Below are 21446 nucleotides of genomic sequence, written 5' to 3'. Positions count from 1 at the left end.
AGCTGCCTGCATGGTTTGTGAGTGGGTGGAAGGCCAGGCACCAGGACTAACTACAGAGGGTCTTCAGAGTGGGAAGTCAGGAGTCCAGGTACAAGAAGGTCATCACAGGGTGAAAAAGATGAAATAGGCAAAATACCCAGAAGTCTGCAGGCAGGTAGGAAGCCGGAGAAGAAAACACCTGATCATTGAGAAACTTTTTCTAAATTAAAAATTTTTTTCAATTAAAGTTGGTATACAATATTATATTAGTTTCAGATGTACAGTGCAGTGATTAGACATTTATATAACTTATGAAGCAACCCCCCCAGTAAATGTAGTAGCCACCTGACACCATACATAGTAACTACTATATTACTAACTCTATTCCCTATGTTGTACTTTACATACCATGAGTGTTTTCATAACTGGAAATTTGTACTTCTTTTTTTTAAAAAGATTTTATCTATTTATTTTTAGAAAGAGGGAAAAGGTGGGAGAAAGAGAGGGAGAGAAATATCAATGTATGGTTGCCTCTTGCATACCCCCAACTGGGGACCTAGCTGCAACGGAGGCATGTGCCCTGACTGGCAATCGAACTGACAGCCCTTTGGTTCACAGGCCAGTGCTCAATCCACTGAGCCACACCAGCCAGGGCAAAATTTGTACTTCTTAAACCCTTCACTTTTTTTATCCTCCCTGGCACCCTCTCCCCGCTGCCAAATCTGGTAACCATAAATATGTTCTAACTATGAGTTTGTTTCTGTTTTGTTTATTCATTTATTTTATTTTTTAGATTCTACATATAAGTGAAATCATACAGTATTTGTCTTTGTCTGACTTATTTCACTTAGCATAATATTCTCCAGGTCCATCCATGATGTTGCAAATGACAAGATTCCATTCTTTCTTTGGCTTAGGATATTCCATTGTAAATAGGTATCACATCTTCCTTTTCCATTCAACCACTGGTGGACATGTATGTTGCGTCCATATCTTGGCTATTGTAAATAATGCTGCAGTGAATACAGAGGTGCATATATGTTTCCAAATTGGCGCTTTGGATTTGTTTAGGTAAATACCAAAAGTGGAATTGCTGGGTTATAAGGTAGCTCTATTTTTAATTTTTCTGAGGACACTCCATGCTCTTTTCCATAGTGGCTGCACCAGTCTGCATTCCCACCAACAGTGCACAAGCATTCCCTTTTCTTCACATTCTGACCAACACTTGTTGATTTATTAATGACAGCCATTCTGAGAAGTGTGAGATCATATCTCACTGTGGTTTTAATTTGCATTTCCCTGATAATTAGTAATGTGAAGCATCTTTTTATATGTTTATTGGCCATCTGTGGAGAAATGTCTGTTCAGGTCCTCTGCCCATTTTTTTAAATTAAATTCCTTGGTCTTTTTGGTATTAGGTTGTATGAGTTTTTATGTTTTGCATATTAACCCCCTATCAGATGTATTGTTGGTGAGTATCTTCTTCCAGTCAGTGGATTGTCCTTTCATTTTGTTGATGGTTTCCTTCAGTGTGCAAAAACTTTTTAGTTTGATGAAGTCCCATTTGTTTATTTTTGCTCTCATTTCCCTTGCTCAAGGAGACATATCCAAAAAAAAAATTACTAAGAGCAATGTCAAAAAGTATACTGCTTATGTTTTCTTCTAGGAGTTTTATAATTTGGGGTCTTAAATTTGTCTTCAATCCATTTTAAGTTTATTTTTTTTATTTGGTGTAAGAAAGTGGTCCAGTTTTATTCTTTTGCATGAATCTGTCCAGTTTTACTAACACCACTTATTGAAGAGACTATTTTTATTCCATTGTATATTCTTGCTTCCTTTACATAAATTAATTGACAATATAGGTGTAGGTTTATATCTGGGCTTTCTATTCTGTTCTATTGATCTGTGTGTCTATTTTTATGATAGTACAATGGTGTTTTGATTACTACAGCCTTGTAGTATAGTTTTATATCAGGCAGCATGATACCTCCAACTTAGTTCTTCTTTCTCAGTATTGCTTTTGGTATTTGGGGTCTTTTGTGGTTCCATATAAATTTAAGGATTATTTGTTCCAGTTCTGTGAAAAATGACATTGTTATTTGATAGGGATTGCACTGAATCTGTAGATTGCTTTTGGTACTATAAGCATTTCAATGATGTTAATTCTTCCCATTCATGAGCACAGTATATCCTTCCATTTATTTGTATCTCATTCAATTTATTTCACCAATGTCTTTAAGTTTTCTGAGTATAAGTCTTTTACCATCTTAATTAAGTTTATTTCTAGGTATTTTATTCTTTTTGATGCAATTGTAAATGAAATTGTTTTTTAAATTTCTTTTTCTGATTGTTATTGGTGTATAAAAATGCAACTGATTTCTGAATATTAATTTTGTATCCTGCTAGTTTTCTGAATTAATTTACCAGTTCTAATCTTTTTTTTCTTGGTGGAATCTTTAGAGTTCTCTTTATATAGTATCATGCCATCTGCAAATAATGACAGTTTTACTTCTTCCTTTCCAATTTGGATGCCTTTTATTTTTTTCTTGTTCAATTGCTGTGTCTAGGAATTCCAATACAATATTTCATTCCTAATTTTATTTATTTGGGCCCTCACTCTTTCTTGAATAAGAGTGCTGGCAATGGACAACCTTGTCTTGTTCTTAATCTTAAAGAAAAAACTTTCAGCTTTTCATCTTTGAGTATGATGTTAGTTCTGGGTTGGCATATATGGCCTCTATTATGTTAGGGTATGTTTCCTCTATTCCCACTTTGCTTTTTATTATAAATGGATGTTAGATTTTTTTCAAATAGGTTTTCTGCATCTGTTGATATGGTCATATGACTTTTATCCTTCATTTTCTTTGGTGTATCATGTTAGTTTATTTTCAGATATTGAACTAAACTTGCATCCTAAGAATAAATCCCACTGGGTTATAGTGCATGATCTTTTTAATTTATTGCTGAATGTGGTTTGCTAATATTTTGTTGAGGATTTTTGCATCTATGTTCATTAGGGATATTGGCCTAAAATTTTTTTTGTAGTGCCTGTCTGGTTTGATATCAGGGTAATGCTGGCCTTGTAAAATGAGTTTGGGACTCTCTATCTACTCTTCAACTCTTTGGAACAGTTTGCGAATAGGTTGTAATTCTTCTTTGAATGTTTGGTAAAATTCACCTGTGAAGCCATCTGGTCCAGGGCTTCTGTTTGGTGGAAGAGTTTGGATTACTGATTCGATTTTGTTGGTAGGTATCTTCCTGATTCAGACTTAGAAGATTATATATTTCTAGGAATTTATCCATTTCTTCCAGGTTGTTCAGTTTTTTGGGATATGGTTGGTCATATTAATCCTTTTTATTTCTGTGGTACCAGTTATCACTTCCCTTTCATTCCTGATTTTATTTATTTGGGCCCTCACTCTTTCTTTCTTCATTTGTTTGGCTAATAGCTTATCCATTTTGTTTATCTTCTTTTCGGGTACCAACTCCTGGTAGATTAATTGACTCCATTTTGTTTGGTTCTTTTTAATGGAATTTTGTGCTTTCTTTCAGATGAGACATGTCCCTCTGTCCCCTCACTTTGACTGCTCCTCTGTTTGTTTCTGTGTATTAGGTAGATCTGCTATATCTTCCAGTCTTGCCAGGGCAACCTTATGAAGTAGGTTTCCAGTGGGTCCCTATGGCTCATCTCCCTAGTCACTTAACCCAGGCACCCCAGGGGTGTTTCTTTTATGGGTTGTGTGTGCCACTTTGGAAATGATGAGAAGTGTCCCCTGAAGAGGGCATCTACCAAGTGCCAAGCATTGAAAACGATCTAATTATCCTCCCAGAAAACACCTCTTGGTTCACCTCCCCTACTCTGTGGTGTCAGAAAGCATAGGAGGGGGTATAATGTGGATCCATAAACACTTGGTGCTTACACTGGTCTTGGCTGTGTAGTGGAGAGGCAATGGGCCTGAAGCTTCCAGGGGGCCTGTTGGTTTCTTTCTATTGCTGTGACTTTCCTCATAATAACATCATTTCCATGAGACCAGAGCCTAGTGCCAAGATACTAGAACTTGATGGCTCATTATTCCTCATGACTCTGGGGTTTGGCTGGGGCCAGTTTGTGCTCAGCTGGCCCACCTAAAGGTGGCTCTGCTCTGTATGTCTCTCATCCTCCTCCTAGATCAGTGGTCTGGGAAGCTGGTCCTGATAGTAGAAGTGGAAGAGGTAGAAAACGCAAGGCCTCTTGATGCCTAGGCTGGGAACTTGCATTGGATCATGCCTTCTGCATTCTCAAGTGGCAAAGCCAGTCAGATTCAAGGAGAGGCAAATACATCCATCTCTTGGGGGGAGAAGAGGCAAATAAATTTGTAGCCATGGTGAGTTTACTGTGGGTTTTAATCTAGCATAGCCTCTTTCTCATGGGAGGAATGAAGATTGCCATGCAGAGGGCACGGGTTCAGAGGGGTGAAGAGCTGAACCATGGAAGCAGGGGGTCATGCCTGCTGCTCCCATATCCAGTGACCTATATGCCTGCCCAGTAGTTGGTGACATATCTGATTCTTCCAGCCAAACCTGGAACCTTTCCCACCTCTGATGCTTCCCATCTGGATCAATCCTACCCACCTGACAGATCAAGAAACTAAGTCTCAAAATTTGAAGCTACTTGCTGCAAGTTGCAAAGAGAATGCACAGTGAGCTGGGATTCAGGCTCAGTCTATGGGTTCTCAAAGTTTCTCCACTCTAAGAGCAAAATCCCACAGTGGTATCCACGGGATATCACTCCCTGAAGGTAACCTGCTGCCCATGGGACACACTGCATCATTCCTGTTTGTGACCACCAGTCAAGGCCCATCCTTGGACGGCACTGGGTGGAAGCTGGGAGCCTCATTTTGGCTCTGGGGATGGATCTTCCTGGATGAGTTAGATGGGGTTGTGTAAGGACATGGTGGGGAGACAGTTAAGTCAGCATGGCCATGCCTGACCCTGCATGCATCAGCCATTGCATTCACACCATCAGCCCTTGTAGGGTCCCCTGGTTCCCTATCCTGCAGTGCCTGCCCAGCTCCAGGTCTCTCCAGAGTTCTGGGATTAGGTCTGTTCTGCTCTTTTCTCTGACTCCTGAGTGTGCTTGCATGGCAGGAGCTGGGACTGATGTAGATCATAAACAGAAGCATGGGGCCACGTGCCCAGGAGAGAGACCAGGTATGGGCCTGTTTGAGGGCAGGGACTGCAGGACACTATGTGACCAAGCCACATCCAGCTACACATAATGGTGGGTTCCCCGAAGCCTGCCGCCCCCACTCACTCCTCACCACTGTGGGCCCCAGCTTAACCCTGCTTCTGGTCTCCCATCCATCCTCTCAGACTGTCATTCATTAATGTGATTCATTACTGCAGAGGGTGTGATGTGCATGGGGGAGGCAGCCTGAGCAAGGCCGATCCTGTCCCCAGCCCCACACAAGTCACAGTCTGATGGGACAGACAGCAGATGGATAAGACTCATGCAAATGATAAGTTAAGCTCAGTGCATGGTGCCTTCCTTGCCCCCCATCACACCCCAGACTGACTGGGTGATGGTGTAGTCTTTGGAGCCAGACTCAGGTTCCACCCCTTAGTAACTGTGTGCTCTAGAGCAAGTTACTTCACCTCTCTGAGTCTTGGTTCTGTGAGACTGAGATCATGTGACTTCATGGAGTTGGGAAGATTCTAAGAGATTAGGCTGTGAAAATCAGTGAGAGCCCACACAGCATATAGTAGCTGCTCATTTAAAAAGAAAACATGTGTTTAAGAGACAAGGTGGAGGAAGGGAACAGTGCGTGCAAATGCTGTGAGGTGAAGGAATGGAGCCATGGAGAGCTGGGAGGAGCACTGTGCTAGATACTGGAGATCTGAGCAGAATGAGAGTAAACCTGCATCAGGGAGTCCCAGGCTGGGGAAGCATGATGGCCCCTCTGCAAAAGCAGGAAAGACCTCCACCCAAATTTGGGGATATTCTGGGTACTGAGACTGATGGTGCCACTCACTGGCCCAGAGGGTATGGAAGGCTGTGACACAGTGATGAGGCTGTCAGCAGGGAGAGCAGGGCAGGCTCCCATGCTTGTCTGACAGTGGTTGAAGAGCATGGGGAAGGTGCCCAGGCTGGGGTTTCCTGGTGGCTGTGGCTGGGCACATGTATTCCCCTGTGCAGCAGGGCCTTACATAACTTGAATCTGCCATTGGCACCAAAGCAGGGAGCACGCAGGCTTTCCTTTGAGCTGGCCCGGATCGGGGGCTGACGGAGAAGCCTCGAACACCAAACTGTGGAGTCTGACTGCTTACTCCAAGAAGACAGATGGTGGGTGACTCCAGGCTGAGAGAAGCTTTCTGTCGTGGGTTGGGGGTGCCATACACGGGGAGGACTGCAATGGAGGAGGGCAAGCTTTCAGGGGCAGCTGACGAGGGCCCGGGGAGGAGTCAGATGCCAGACACCAGAGGGCCCTGCCTGCCAGACCCTGAATGGGAGACTGGTGTGCTCCTGGAGGCAGGGGAGTGGCCATGGGATAAGGGGCCTGAACTGGACTGTGCCCCTAGGGATGGAGAGTAGCCCTGGTGGCAGGGACCCTGCATGAGGCAGTTTCTGGCAATAAAGGAGGCCACAGATGACAACAACTTGGAATGGAGGCAGAGGGGCAGTGCACTGACATGGGGTTGGTGGGACGGAAAGGCCCCGATATTGGGCCAGCTGTGCATGTGTTGCACACAGCAGTCCCCAGGCCCACAGTACCTTGGCCCAGAGAGCCTATAAACTCCATCCTGGAATAACGTTCTAAAGTGCATCAAACACAACACATAGGGTTACAAAGAAACCAATGGTGTTTAGATACTGACAAAATAGTGCCTCAAAATAGTAAACCAAATTAAATATTACCAAAATGTTGCTCACGTTGCTTATCAGAGTAAATGTATGAGTTTCTCCATCAACGTGCTGAATAACAAGATGGAGTGGTGGGTGGGCTAAGGGGCCTGAGGTTTCCACGTGCACAGGCAAGATATGGGGATCCCTGTGATTCTGCTTGTGACACAGGCATTGCCATAGCTCAAACTGGTGTCTGGGGCCTCTGCTCACATTGGAAGCAAAGGCTAACTTTCTGTTGGTCACCAGTGAATATGAAGATTTGCTTTTCCTACTCAGGTCCATGGAGCCCCCAGACCCTCCCCAGGGGCCCTGGAGTCCCAAGCCGGGAGCTCTGGGTGCAAGCTGGGCCCTCGCCAGCCCCCGTGTACCTGGCCTCCAGCCCCCGTGTACTTGGCCTCCAGCCCCACCTCCCTGGGCAACACACTCAGGCCTCACAGTCTCCACAGAAGTCTCAGGAGGCCTGGTTCATTCTGGGTTTTGAGAGTGCAAGACAGTGCCCAGCAGGTACTGGAACCCTGAAACACACAGACATGCTCTCAGGTCTGCAGAAGCTCTGGGCAAGGATCCTTCCTGCCTCTTTTGGCTCCTGGTGGCTCCAGGCATTCTTTGGCCTGTGGTCACATCACTCCAGTCTCTGCCTTTTTTGTCACATGGCCGCTCCTGTGTGTCTGTGTCTGTCTTCTCTCCTTCTCTTCTCTCCTAAGGACATCTGTCATTGAATTTAGGGCCTACACTAATCCAGGACAATCTCATCTCCAGACCCTTAACTTATACCTGCAAAGGTGGAAAAAAGTTACACTCTTTTTTTCAAATAAGGTTATATTTTCAGGTTATGAGGGGCACATCTTCAGCATGGGTGTTGGGCACCATTCGACCTGCTGCATGGAGTGAGGAGGAGGGAGCCCAAGAGCCCTGAGTTGTGTCCTCCCATGTGCAGCTGACGCCAGCTTTGGGGCAGCCAGGACCACCACATGGGTTAGGGATCTGGGGAGTGTCTCACCTGGAGAGCTTGGACTTCACTGGACTAGAAGATGGCAGCTGTAGCCACAGGAATGGAAAAGGTTACCAAGGGACCCCCATGTGAGGGGAGAAAGGATGGAGTTGGAAACCCTGTGGTGGGGTGGTCTGCACCTGAGGCTCAGGAGAGAGTCCACAGAGGCCTGGGATGGAGCAGAGCCTGACGGGCTGTGTGTCCATGAGGACAAACTAGGAGGAAAGTTTAAAGAAGTCGGTCACACCACAGAGAAGGTGCAAGTGTCCACCAGCTCTGGCCACAAGGAGGTCAGGGGACCCTATGAAGGGCGTTTCCGGGTGTCCTTGGATAGAAGTGGCCCCTGACCAGAAGAAATGGCCAGGAGCAGTGGGTTCTTCCACTCTGCAAGCAGAGATCCTCTCTCACCATCCGTGAGGCAGTAAGCCAGGCCTCTTTCTCTCTTCCCCATTTAGCCTCGTTACCTGTCAGTCCCTTAATGCACTTGGGTCCATTTTCACCCATTCCCACCATATAAGAATGTGGAGAGCAGGGCCCTTCAGGCCCCATTTATTCTCCAAAAAGTTCAGGGTGCCTAGCCTGGGCCCAGAGCTCCTCAGGCAGGGGGCAGGCAGTGGGACTGGAGCCAGAGGAAGGTGTGGGGAAGCCAGGTCAGCAGTGTCCAGGACAGCAGGAGGTGTGGGGCGCCTGCAGGGGGTTCAGAGTGGGGAGGGACTGGGGGAGAGAAGGGAGCAAGGCTGCCAGAGCCGGAAGACAGGCTCACCGGGTGGGAGCTTGGCTCACTGGGCATGTGAAGAGGAGAAACACAACAATGGAAGTTCAGTGGTTTGCAGGCATTTGTGTAAGGTGGGAAACAGCTGTTTTCTTGCTGTGGTCGCATCCAGAAAAATCAGGGATCAGCACTGTTGGGTCAGGAACAATGTCACTTTTGTCCTAGGAATTGCTCAAGGTTTCCTTTCATTTGGGAACTGGAGCTGAACATGATGTCCCTGCTGTTGGCTTTTTTTTTTTTTTTTTACCTCAGGGTGTGGTCTGCTGTCTCTCTTGACTCCCTCCACTGTGCTCCCTCACCCTGACTTCAGCGAATGATGTCACAGTGGAGCAGCCCCATGCTCCCCTGCCTTCCAGGGCTGAACAGTGAAATCTACTAGATAAAACATTGGGAGCAGAAGCCAGAGAGGAGAGGGTGAAGGAGTGGAGGTGCAGAAAAGGAGGCTACTCTGGGGAACGCAGGCTGTGGGCGGAGGGCCAGCAAGGGCAGGAGGTGGAGCTGCACTCAGTACTTCCTTTGTTAACTAGAGAATCTTGAGTCTCTGGAAAGGCCATGGGCATGACCCGAGGCCAGGGAGAGGCTGAGACAGGAGTAGCTACTGACAGTCTGCGTAGGCTCCGGCTGCCCCCTCACCCTGTCCTGCTGCAGCTGTGAGTGTGCCTTCAGCGGTCCACCCTCAGGAAAGGTGGCACCAGAAAGAATGGGGACTTGGGGACCCCAGGCCTCGACTGGGTGGTGGGTGGAGTGGGGGATGTGGCATTCTGGAAACAGTGTCTCCCCTACCCCCTCCTGGGCAAGTGTCTCTCTCTCTCTCTCTCTCTCTCACACACACACACACACACACACACACACACACGAGACTGGGGAGGGTGCTCTATGCGAACGCCCCCCTCCACAAGTGCAAACATTCATCCAAATATCCCCAGCATGTGTAGGACGTGGGGGAAGATGGGCAAGTGCAGGATGTTGGGTGGGTTGTCGGCATGGACATGTCTGTGAGCCATGCACTGGGTCTTCTGTGAGGGAGGAGAATGCCTCACACACTGGAAGCCACACAGCCACTGCCCCAGACCCACTTCTGCTCCCAGGACGAATCCCCTGCTAGCTGAGCTGCGGGGGGGTAGGCGTGGGGGTTGGAGATTGGCCAGAACATTCCGCTCTCATACGCATTCACATGTATTCCTCACATGTGCCGAGCATCTGCTGAGAGACAGGAATATCACATCCCATTTTACAGATCAGAAACAGGCCTGAAGTTGAGTATAATATCCAAAGCCACATTCAACTTGAGCAGTTGTGGCTGCCAGGCCCATGCTCACAGTCCCGCCTCCCTGCCCTGGTTACCCTGTCTGAGGCCACGGCTGCCTGCATTCTTGGCCCAGCCCCTCAAAGCCTCTTTGCTCTGCCCCTAAGAGACAAGTTATATAATACTACCCAGCTGGCCGTCCCAAACCTGAGCTGAGGGCAGCAGTAGTCCGAGGCAATTCTATTTTTAGATGAGAGAGGGCTTTGGAGACAGTAAAGAAACAAAACAAATCCAAAACAAGAAAGGGCTTGGAAAGAAACTGTGCGCTGGGGCCAGCAATCAGAAGCTGTGCATGCTGCCCCGGGTGGTGGTGCTCTGGAACTGCACTGCAGGAGGCTGTGACCCCAGCACTCGATTTTCAGGCCAAGACAGAGAATGTATCCCTTTTCTGACAAAAACCTGTGAGTGTAAACCTGTGCTCCTGGAGCGAGCACACACAGTGAAGCACTTGTAAGGCCTCTGTCCCGTGGGGCCCTCGCTGCAGACAGCCGAGCAGGCCCTGCCCCCGGCCAGACCCAGCGGTGACTGAGCTGCCCACGCAGTGCAGAAAGGAGCACGAGGCAGCTTTCCTGGCAGTGGCCCTGTGAGCTCCTGGACCTCTGTCTTCCCCATCCTCTGGTCAGCCTTTAACCCGAGTTTTTAGAGGCGTGAGCAGCTGTGAGTTATTTTTCTGTTTTGAATAGCTGATACACACAGATCATTTTTAAAAGAAAGTATTGAAAAACTGGGGGAAAGGTCTCCATCCTACCTCCAGTGCTGGTTTCTCTGCCCAGGAGCAGTGTCCACTCCTAGTTTTTTGTTTGTCCTTTCATGCGTACTCTCATCTACAGCATATTGCAACCCTGTGTGTTTCCTAGCCATGGAGGTGCTGGAATGCCCGCTTCTCTGTCATCACTCCATGTCTCTGGAGGGCAGTTCCATCTCAGGACAGACAATGTGCCATACTCATTTCTGTGTCGGGAGCAGTGCGTGCTGTGGGTGTGCCAGGGCCTGTTCAATGTTTTCCTGCTGATGGGCAGTTAGGCCACAAGCTTTGCTGTTACAGATGAAGCTGCAATGAAAGCCTGTGTCTGTGAGGGGGCACACCTGGAGGTAAAGTTACTGAGTCCACAAGATCAGGAAAGTGCATTTTCAAAGTTGGTAGGTGGTTCCAAATGGCCCTCAAAAGAGGCCACCCCCCTCCCCCACCAAGGATTTAGGTGCCTCCTTCTGAGATACTGGAAAGTGACACCTTTTGTAGTTTTAATTTGCTTTTCTCTTACTCCAGGGGCTTTGAAAAGTTTGTCTTAGGTGTAGATTGCCAGGCAGGAGCTTGTTTCATCTCCCACAGGAAACCTCAAATCACTGGTCTGGGCAGAGGGATGATGAGGAGCTGGGATAAGCCCTTCATTCCCTCCAGAGCAGATAAAACAGACATCTGTTTTGTCTCTCTGAGCCTCTCTGTTCTGGTTGCCTACTGAGACATCCAAAAGCCACCTCAAACTTAGTGGCCTACAAATAACCGTTGTATTTTTCCCATAATTCTGTAAGTGACCAGGCTCGGCTGGGCAGTGCTGCTGCTGCTGCTGCTGCTGCTGCTGCTTGCAGTCTCCTTGTAGTGTCAGGCAGACAATGCTGGTGGCATGGCCAGGAGACTTGGTGCAGATGCTGAGATACCTCCCCCTCCCCATGCAGCCTCTGTTCGTGGTGGGTCCGTGATGTGGCTCAGGACTCACAGAGGAGCCACAGCTGAGGCTTCCAGGCCATTGCGGGGCCTGGGCTGGGACTGGCCCAGCGTCACCTAGGCAGCATTCTCCTGGTCAGTGAGGCCCAGCCAGCCTGGTATGAAAGGCAGGGTGTGGGAAGGTGGTTTGGGGGCCATCTCTGAACACTCACTGTCTAAAAATCGGCCTGGGTGTTGGAATTCATGCTGAAAACATTTGAAATATTCCAATGTTTAAGGTGGTCTTTCTCTTCAAATCAACATGGCAGTTCATTTGTACTTTGCAGCAAATCTGGTAGCTAGATAGACATTGCGTCTCTGATGTTGATCCAGCCAGTGTGATGTTTTCACTTTATTCCAGAGGCAAGTAAGAGGTAAACGGATGGAGAGTCCTAGGGGTTGAGAAATGTGGATGTCACCTTGCTCTGCCCTGTGACCTGTGAACTTTCCCTGGGACCCTTCACCTCTTAGAGCCCCAATCTCCAGATATGTAGCACCAGTGTGCAGCCTGAAGCACAGGGGTGGGGATCTTTACTTCTCCTCCCTTATGGCCTCACAGTATGGGGGGACTCCACCCACAGAGCCCCCACCCCACCTCAGTCCACCACAGATGAGAATAAGTCTACCAAGACATGATCTGTTTGCAGGGCAGGGAAGGTAGCCAATCTTTCAAAAGAAAAGGGCCTTGAGCCTGTTCCTCTATGGGCTTTTATTGGGTTCAGTTTGCACAGAAATACAGGTAAAACTTATCAGTCATTGCCAGGCAGTAGTGATCAAACAATAGATAACAGACAAAGAACTATGAGGGCTTATTCTGAGTCAGGGTCAGTTAGCTAAAGGGCCATAAAACTTTGGGAAATAAACTCATTTTATGCTTGGACCCTTATTATTTAAATTGAGAGCATTCTTAGCAAAGCAGACTTCACAGGATTTTATGCACTCTTTCTTAGGCCTGATCGACCAGGGGAACCGCCTTTTCCTGCCCAGAGCTTCACTGCCCTCAGGCATTGTTTCAGGCTTAAGTCAGGTGGGGAAGTAAGGCAGCCAAGAGATTAGGAGACTTCTTGCAGACAGAATGAGGACTCAGGGTATGTCAAAGCCAAGGGGTGAAGGTCCATCACCCCCATTTTCTATAGTCCCCCAAGTCCTCCTCTGATGGCCCCATCATGACCACGCCTGTCTTATGTCATCCCTCCCTTGAGGAACCTTACCCAGCATTGGCTAACCAGTCATCATGTCCCACCTGGGGCCAAGCAGGGTGAAGTAAAGGGCAGAGGTGGCACCCCAGCCAGGGAGATAAGCTTTGTCTCCTTAGTGGTTTATGGTCCCAAGGTCTTTTATTCAGCCTTAGCCATGGGGGTTTACAGCTTCTAACACCAGGCAGGGCAGTTTCCAAAATCGCAGAGCTCTGGGTGTTGGGCCCCAAAGTTCTGCACTACCAGCCTGGTGTGGGGGCATTAGCCACCTGGAGCTCCTGCTCTCCCTGTGTAAATATCATGGTGACACGTGCCCAAGCCATCACTTGATAAAACCGCTGGCTTTATGGAGCTACAGAAGGAAGAGGGCAGTGTCTACCCTCATGGCCTCTGTGTGGCCAGCCCAGGGCTCTGTCCTGCAGTCCATCAGACTCACTCCCAGCTGCAGCTCTGTGAGTGGGAACTGGGTAACTTTGAGATGGTTTGTTTTATGCCAAATGGAATGTAAAATGGTGCAGCCAATGTGGAAAAGTCTGGCAGTTCCTCAGAAAGTTAAACCTAGAGTGTACTCAAGACTCAAAAGTTCCACTCTGAGGTATATATACCTAAGGAAGTTGAAAACATGCATTCACACAAACACTTGCACAAATGTCCATAGCAGCATTATTTATAATAGCAAAAGTTGGAAACAACCCAGATGTCCATCAACAAATGAATGGATAAATACAATGTGGTATGACCATACAGTGACATATTATCCAATCATAAAAGAGAGTGAAGTCCTGACCCACGCTGTATGGATGAGCCTCAAAAACATGCTAAGTAAAAAAAGCCAAACACACAGGTCACCTGTAGTCTGATTCCATTCACATGAAATGTCCAGAACAGGCAGTGCCAGGACCCAGGGAGGGGGTCGGTAGTGGCTGCTAGTGGGTCCCTGGAGGTGAGGAGCAGACATCCTCAAAGGAGGTGACGGTGATGGTTGTGCAACTTTGTGAATGCACTACAACCCACTGAGGTGGACATTTCTAAATGCTGAATTGATGGCATATGAGTTATATCTCAGCTTTTATAAGCAAGTAATCCATTGTCCTTCCCAGGAGCAGGAGGGTTTGGGAGCTGCTGCAGGAAGTGCCTGCACACAGCGAGAGCTTATAGGCGGTCCCAGTAATGAATATATCACATACACATCATATTAACTTGGGCTCATCTGCCTTTCTACTCTGGGGCCTAAGAGGCACTCCAATTCCAGGGCCCAGGAAAAGCTTGGATTTGTGAGAAATTTCAAGGGGAAGGCTTTGGTCCTGGGCCGAGTCTTCCTCTGGCACCCAAACCAGAGGCTCAAGGCCCTGAGAAGTAGGGCTACCAAGTGCCTGGTTTTCCAGGGCTCTCCTGCTTCATACCTGCAGTCCAGATTCACTGGCAACTGTGCCTGGCTCACTCTCAAGGGGTGTGCCACCCACTTCTCCTTGGAGGAGAGCACAGGTCAGGACAAAGACATCTTCCCCAGACCACTGTCCATTCATCTGTCCAATCACTCATCATTCTGCCTCTGGCACTGCCCCATTCTATGCTCATAGCACATGGAGACAGCTAACAGGGCCAGCTGGAGAGGGATCCCACTCTGGGCTTCTGGAAGGTGTTGTTGTCAGCCTGGAGTAGAGGGTGTTGATGTCTTTTGAGGCTAGAGCACATGTCAGCCAGGCCTCAGGGCGAGGCTGGGAGCCACCTCCAGTAGCCAGATAGGCCCCTAGCTGGAGGTGGCAGGGGCCTGAATGAGGGCAAAGAAAAACTGTGGGGCAGGGGTAGCCATCTGATGGGGGGAGCACTTCAGGAAAGGGTCATGGGCAGTGATACTCTTGAACTCAGGCCTCACCACTGTCTTGCAGCCACCCCAGGGCTGACACTGAGTACCGACCAGCTGGCCCTGGTCTACAGCAGCCTGGGACTCTGCCTCGGTGCCATCATCTGCTGCTTCCTCCTGGCCGTGGCCTGCTTCCTCAAGAGGAGCGGGGACCAGTCCTCCTGCCGGTGTCCCGCAGGGCTGTGTTGGTCCTGGGCCAAGTCCTCCAAGGGTGAGCATGAAAAGGGGGTCTTCGCCTCCCACTGCTTGTGGGATGAGTTGCCAGCCTTTGCTCTGTGCTGATACCTCCCTGCTTCCAAATGGAGGGCATTTGGCCAGCTCTTCCTGGCCGAGGTCTGCGACCCTGCAGTCTTCTTCCTTTGTTGGTGAGTCAGGTTCAGAAAAAAAGGCAAGGAGACAGGGCACCTGAGGAAGAGCAGGTGTAGGGCAAGGGCCACAGGGTTGTCAGGGGCCTAAAGGGTTTGCAGGAGGCTGGGCAACATGGGGAGGAGGAGGTCTTCCTTGGGGTGTAGGGGCAGAGTGTGAAAGCCTGCTCCCACACAGGCCCCCAGGCAGGAGGGACAGCACCGGACAGCTGCCATGGCCACAGGGAGGTGGACGCTGGGAGTGTGGGGGTGTGCCATCTTCGGGAGGCATTTTACTCTCCCAACAACCCAGCCAGCTGTCCCTGGGGTACAGGCCTGAGGAGGGGGGTTGGGGCCCAGGCCAAGGCCCTCTTCCCTTCCTACACAGATCACAGAACGGAAGCTGGGAGCACAGCACACAGGCCGCAGGAACCTGTGGAGACCTGCGGCTTCTGTTTCCCCAAGTGCGGGGTGCCCACCCAAGAGAGCTCGGGCCAGCTGGGTGCCCCCAGCCCCACGAACGATGGGAGGTGTGGGTGCCCCAGCCCTGCAGTGGCTGGAAGGGCCTGCATGGAGTCCTTGTCCCCGGAGGGCACTCTGGAGGCTGTGTGCTGGCCTGCCCAGGAGGGGGGCCCAGCTGTGTGAAAGGGGGTGGGGGGATGGGGCATGAAAGGAGGGAAAGAAAGAGAGGGAGGGAGGGTTGGAGGCAGAGAGAGAGGGAGAGGAGAGGAGAGGGGTTAGTGAGGGAGAGATGGGGAAAGGGAGAGGAAGGGGACAGGAGCAGAGGGACGGGGGAGAACAATGGAAAAGGGGACAGAAGAGCAGGGGGTGCCAGGGTGGGAGACCTCACTGTCCTCATCCCAGGTCTTCACTGCAGGTTGCCATCACCTAAACATTTCTGCAATAAAGTAACCTGTGCTTGCTGGACTCAAGTCTCCAAGAGCCCTTCTGTAGGAGTAAAACCTTCCAGGATGCCGGCTCCTTCCTGACACTCATTTTGGTCATGTCTTCCCCTGGGGTGATTCTGAAAGGCCCCACCTCCCAAGCTGCCTCCCTTGGCTCACTGCTCCCCTACAATGCAGCTGCAGCCCCCAGTTTCCCAGGACATACATGTTTCCTATCCACTCGGCTCCAGAGAGGGCTTGCCGACCTGTGGGGCTGGAAGCAAGCAGTGGGTGCGTGCTGCAGAGGGGGAGCTGCGGAAGGGCCCTCAGAGCATGTGTGCCTACAGCCATGCCTGGATCTCGAGGGCAGGCATTTCTGTTGGTTTTACAAAACCACTCCCCACTGTGCCTCCTCAGGAAGGGAAGGAAGGGCAGTGTGCACATACCTGTGTGCTGAGGGAGTATGCATGTGCACATGTGTGTACACAATGTCTGTATACACAATGTGTGAGTGTGGCAGGGTGTGGGGTGGGCAGGAAGGGGCAGGCTGGCTGAGCTCAGGAGTATTCTCACTTGTGCCCACCTTCAGCCATATCTACCATCAACCTGAGTTATTAGTTGCTTAATATTTTTTCTCCCTTAATTCACTTTTTCTTCTAGATCTACTTTAATTTCATGCTAAATTTTATGGGCTCTGACTGATAACACTAAGCAATTCACAATTTTAGATGTTACCATACGCCAGGCGGCTTAGACATCCGACCTCTACTGCCTCCCAGTTTTGGAGGGGAGGTGTCAGACGTCCAGGGGTGGCAGAGCTGGTTGAGGGAAGGACCTAGTCCAGGCCTCTCTCCTTGACCTGTGTTTTCTCCCATTGTGTCTGTGTCCAAATTAGTTCTTTTCATAAGGACACCAGTTGTTAGATTAGGCCCATCCTCATGACCTCATTTTAACTTGATCACCTTTGTAAAGACTCTGTCTCCAAACAAGGTACATTGAAGTTCTAGGGCTAGGACTTCAGCACCTGAATTTCGAGGGGCACAGTTCAGAGCCCACCCCTGCTTCATCTCTGTCTGCAGGCGAGTTGGTTTCCACAGAGTGTCCACCCGGCATGCAGCCCGCCTTAACAGACAAGTGGGGGGCGTGTCAGCTGTAGTGTTTCCTGCCATGACGCTCAGTGAAAGAAGCTTCTTATGGTCTTTGAAGACTGGCACTAAAACCCCATAACTAGTGCAGACAGTAGCTGGCTGCTGCCCAATTCTGACGCTGCTTAGAATGTGGCAGCTTGTCTGAAAGGTGTGTGGCCAGTTATTTGCTCTTTCTGTGGTTTCCCAGTTTTACCTGGCTCTGGCTTCCACCAGGCAAAAGTAATTTGGGCTTTTTACCAGCTTTTAAACTACTCTTTTGAGTTTATGTTTTTTATTTGTTTGTTTTTCTAAGACAGGGATCCATCCGTTGCTACAGAGACTATCTGAAACTGAGAATACTGTCCTCCTATCCATGCTCTGTGTCTGTTGGTTCTTTCTCCAAAATATATTCTGATTCCCACCCCTCATTACAGCCACTTGAAGCTGAGCTCTTGTCGCTTTTCTTTTTTTTTTTTTTTTCTCTTGTCACTTTTCACCCAATGATTGCACCAGCCCCCACTGGCCCCCCTGTTGCCATCTTGTCTCCTAATGAAAAGGACAAGAGAGTAAAATCCCTTGGACTTTGTGGACCACACAGTCCCTGCTGCAGGGCCCACACACTTGGAAACAAGCGGGGTGACTCCTGCTTGGATAGAACTGCCAAGGAGGATAGTGGGGTCTGGACCATGGGCCATTGCTGGTCAACCCTGTCCTGCTTCCTGACTTGCTTGAGACGTAAGTGACACCTAATAGTATGTAAGTTTAAGCTGTCGATTGGATATTTATTAATTGCAAATTGATGATCACCAGATCCTGTCACATAGTTACCATTTCCTTTTTTTTTTTTTGTGGTGAAAACATTTAAGATCTATTTACTTAGCACTTTTCAAGTATATAGTGGAGTGCTATCAGCTATAATCGCCATGCCGTCCATAGACCCCCAGAATTCGTCAGTCTTATAATTCTAAGTGTGTACCCTTTGACCATCACCTCCCCAGCCCCCAGCAACCAACACTCTACTCTCTGTTCCTCTGAGCACTGATCTTTTTATTTATGCCTCTAATTTTTAAATGGTTGTTTACAATACACATCTTTAATCACAGTCAGCACTCAGATTACAGTGCTGCACGTGGAGGGAGAGAGCCTGGTGGGGTGTCGTTCCCATGCCGCCTCTCGTGCACCTGTGCCAGGCGCTCGGTCTCCACGCAGTCTGCAGAGTCACGACACAGTGTGCCTGTGTCTGCTTCAGAAGTTCAGTGTATTTTAGCGTAATGAAAAATAAGGAAACATTGCCTTTCAATTTTACTTTCATTTCTGGAAATTCTCATTTTTGTGTGCGCAGATTCAAGTGTCTGGTATCATAGTCCTTCCACCTGAAGGACTTCTTTTAACATTCCTTATCCTGCAAACCTGCAGGAAATGAATTCTCAGTTTGTGTCAGTTTGGAAAAGTTTTTCTCTTTCACTTCTGAAAAATATTTTTTCTGGGTATAGACTTTACAGTCGCCAGTTTTTTCCTTTCAGCATTTTAAAGCTATTACCCCATTATCTCAGGCTTGCATGGGTTCTGACGAGACACCTGCTGAAATTTCTAGCTTTGCTCCTTTGTAACTATGCCTTCACAATGCTCATCTTCCCTTTTCTAGCAGTTTGAGTATGTTGTGTCTATAGGAGGTGCTTTTTGATTTGTGTTTTTGTTTTGGTTAGGTTTTTGTGATATATCCTGCTTTGCAGTCTCTGAAATTTTTGGATCTATAGTTTGATGTATTTCATTATTTTAAAAAAATATTTGCCATTATCTCTTCAAACTGTTTGGTGTTTATTGTCCCGTAGCTCTGGTATCCTATTGCCCCCCCCCCCCCCCCCCCGGCCCCCTTCCTCTTCTCTTTGTGTTTCAGTTTGGGTAAATTCTATCAGTCTTCAAGCTCACTGATTCTTTCCTAATCTGTGTAAGTTCACTGGTGGGTCCAGAAAAGCCATTCTGTATATGTTACCATGTGTTTTCGTTCTAGCATCTGCACTGACTCTTCTTCATAGTTCCATCTCACTGTAGAAGCTCCCCATCTTTTCATGCGGTGTTCCACATTTTCCATGACAACCTTTCACATATTAATCCGAATTATCTAAAATTTTCTGCCTAATACTTTCACCAGCTGGATCATCTTCGAGTCTGGCTCTGTTGATTGGTCTCTTGGTAGTGGGTCATTTTACTTGTTCTTTTGTGTGTATTGAAATTTGTAACTGAATGCCAGACCTGAATAGAGAGACTGAAGTAGGAAGTGTTCATGCCTGGAAGTGGGCACACCTTTTCTCCTGCTAGGCGGAGAGCGTGAGGGAGGAAGTCAACTGAGGGAGTCAACTGGTGTGGGTTGTTACTATGGGCACCTCAGGGCTCAGATTCCCCTACTGTGCCCATGTTCTGGGGTGGGGGCTGGGTTCCCAATATTCCGACTCCATCCTCACAGCCCTACACCTTCTCTGTGTGCCTCTGCCTCTAAAGCGTCTTTCTCCATTTTTTTTTTGCCCTCCTTTGCGGCAGTTGGCCATCACTTGGTGCTTGCTGACCGGGTGGGGAGGCTGTGTGTCCTCTTGCTCCATCTCAGTCTCAGGCAGGCCCTGTGCCCCTGGGTGGGAGGATGGGGCTTTGCAGTGGCCCTCCAGGCCCAGGGATGTTTTTCTGTCCCCAGCTACAGTGAAGGGGATTCTCCTTCCTCCCTCCTCCCAGTGTCAATGGGTTTTCACCTATACCTTGAGGCCAATAGGGTTTCTTTCCCCTTTTCAGTAGTTTGCAGCTTTTGTTTGCTAGTGGAAGAGTCCATGTGGGCCTGCATTTACTTCTGCTGCCATGGCCACATCCTGCCCAAGCCTGCACCCCGAGAGAGGCTCTCTGTGGTCTCCCACTGTATGACTGATATTTCCTTTTTTATGAGGGCCCTGTGGAAGTCTGTAGAGAAGAGCCTGCATGTGGTGTCATCTCCCCTTGTCTGCAGTTCTCAGCTCTACTCATACTACCATTAGCCATTCTTCTAAGCCTCAGCAGAATTCCTCTTCCCCTTGTGCCTGGCTGGTCTGCCTTCCTCCCTGCCCTTAGCTGCGGTTGGCTGGTGTCATGTCCTGTCTCCTTGGGGGTACCTGCTTTCCTGCGACGCTAGGCTCAATGGCTGCCCTGCAACTTCAGTGCATGGATGGGTTCAAGATAAAACAGCGCTGTAAATTATCCAGCTTTTTATTTCTAGGGAAGGAGTGGGCCCCTCTCTGGCTTTCTACTTCCTAGCTGGCAGCTGGAAGCCAGAGAGATCTTTTTTAAAATATCAGTCATATCATGTCTTTTCACTGCTTAAACCTTTCAATCAGTTCTAGACACAGAGTAAAATCCAGCCTCCTACAAGGGCCTGTGAGCTTCACATGGTCTGGTCCCTGGCTTCCTCTCAACCTTAGCATGTATCATGCTCCAGCACCTGCCACCCTCTACCACACTCATCCTCACTCTCAGAGTTGTTTCATTCCCTACTCCTGCCCCAAGGCCTTTGCTGTTTCTGGTCCCTCCACTGGGAATGCTTTTCCATGGTCACCTAGGTCAGATGGGGTGCTTCTGCCATGCAGGCCTCAGTTTCAATGCCACCTTCTAAGAGGTCCTTTCCTCTACCCAAAGTTTCCACCTCTCCCTGATTCCTTAAAATTCTCCCTGAATCAGATAGTTTTAGAAGCTTCTCAAAATTATTGGGTTTGCCAAAAAGTCTTTTATTTTCTGTAAAATAAAGACACATTTTTCATTTTCACCAATAACTTTATTGATTTGAATATTTTGAGTATGTCATCTATCTCCCACATGGTATAACATAGATTGTTCTCAATGTCTTGATTTGATTGCTATCAATTTCAAATGTTCTATCTGACTGTGGAGCATTGTCCAGAAAGAAATCTCCAGCATGAAGCTTAGCAAACCACTTTTGACATGTTCAATCAGTCACAGCACCTACTCTCTACACTGCATAAATCTTTTATTTGCATTTCATTGCATTTTACCCTTATTGAAATCATAAAGTATAACAAAAATCTTTTCTTCCATTTTCAATATTAAAATGGCTGCACAAAAATTCACCCTTTTAATGTTTTTTTTTTTAAAGATTTTGTGTACTTATATTTAGAGAGAGGGGAAGGGAAGGAGAAAGAAAGGAAGAGAAACATCAAGGTGTGGTTGCCTCTCGAGCATCCCCTGAGAACAGTTGTTCCGGGCAAGGCATAAAACTGGCCTGTCTGCCACTGGGTCTCTGCTTCCAACAGAAGGGGGAAGTTCCCAGGCCAGCTTAGCAAAATACCTGGTTTTTCCTTCCTATTTTATTTTGATACTTTCTCATTTTAAGACTAATGAAAGGAAAAAACAAATGTATCCTAGGAA

General features: G+C 48.3%; 1 protein-coding gene across 2 annotated transcripts in view; it reads left to right on the top strand.

Annotated features, from left to right (window-relative positions):
* TNFRSF13B (TNF receptor superfamily member 13B) overlaps window positions 1-16373 on the top strand; it is a 43085-nt gene extending 26712 nt beyond the window's left edge. The window contains exons 4-5 of one of the 2 annotated variants that reach the window (XM_036032828.1): window positions 14719-14904; window positions 15915-16373. In XM_036032828.1, the coding sequence (XP_035888721.1) occupies window positions 14719-14904; window positions 15915-15949 (221 nt within the window). In that variant the 3' untranslated portion in view covers window positions 15950-16373. Of the gene's footprint in view, window positions 1-14718; window positions 14905-15425; window positions 15728-15914 lie in introns of those variants that run through there. The other variant, XM_036032827.1, reaches the window with a different exon arrangement.
* Window positions 16374-21446: the final 5073 nt, after the last annotated feature.

Source organism: Phyllostomus discolor, chromosome 8 (genome assembly GCF_004126475.2).
Source record: "Phyllostomus discolor isolate MPI-MPIP mPhyDis1 chromosome 8, mPhyDis1.pri.v3, whole genome shotgun sequence".
Lineage (NCBI taxonomy): Eukaryota > Metazoa > Chordata > Mammalia > Chiroptera > Phyllostomidae > Phyllostomus > Phyllostomus discolor.
This window is presented reverse-complemented; position numbering and strand designations above follow the sequence as displayed.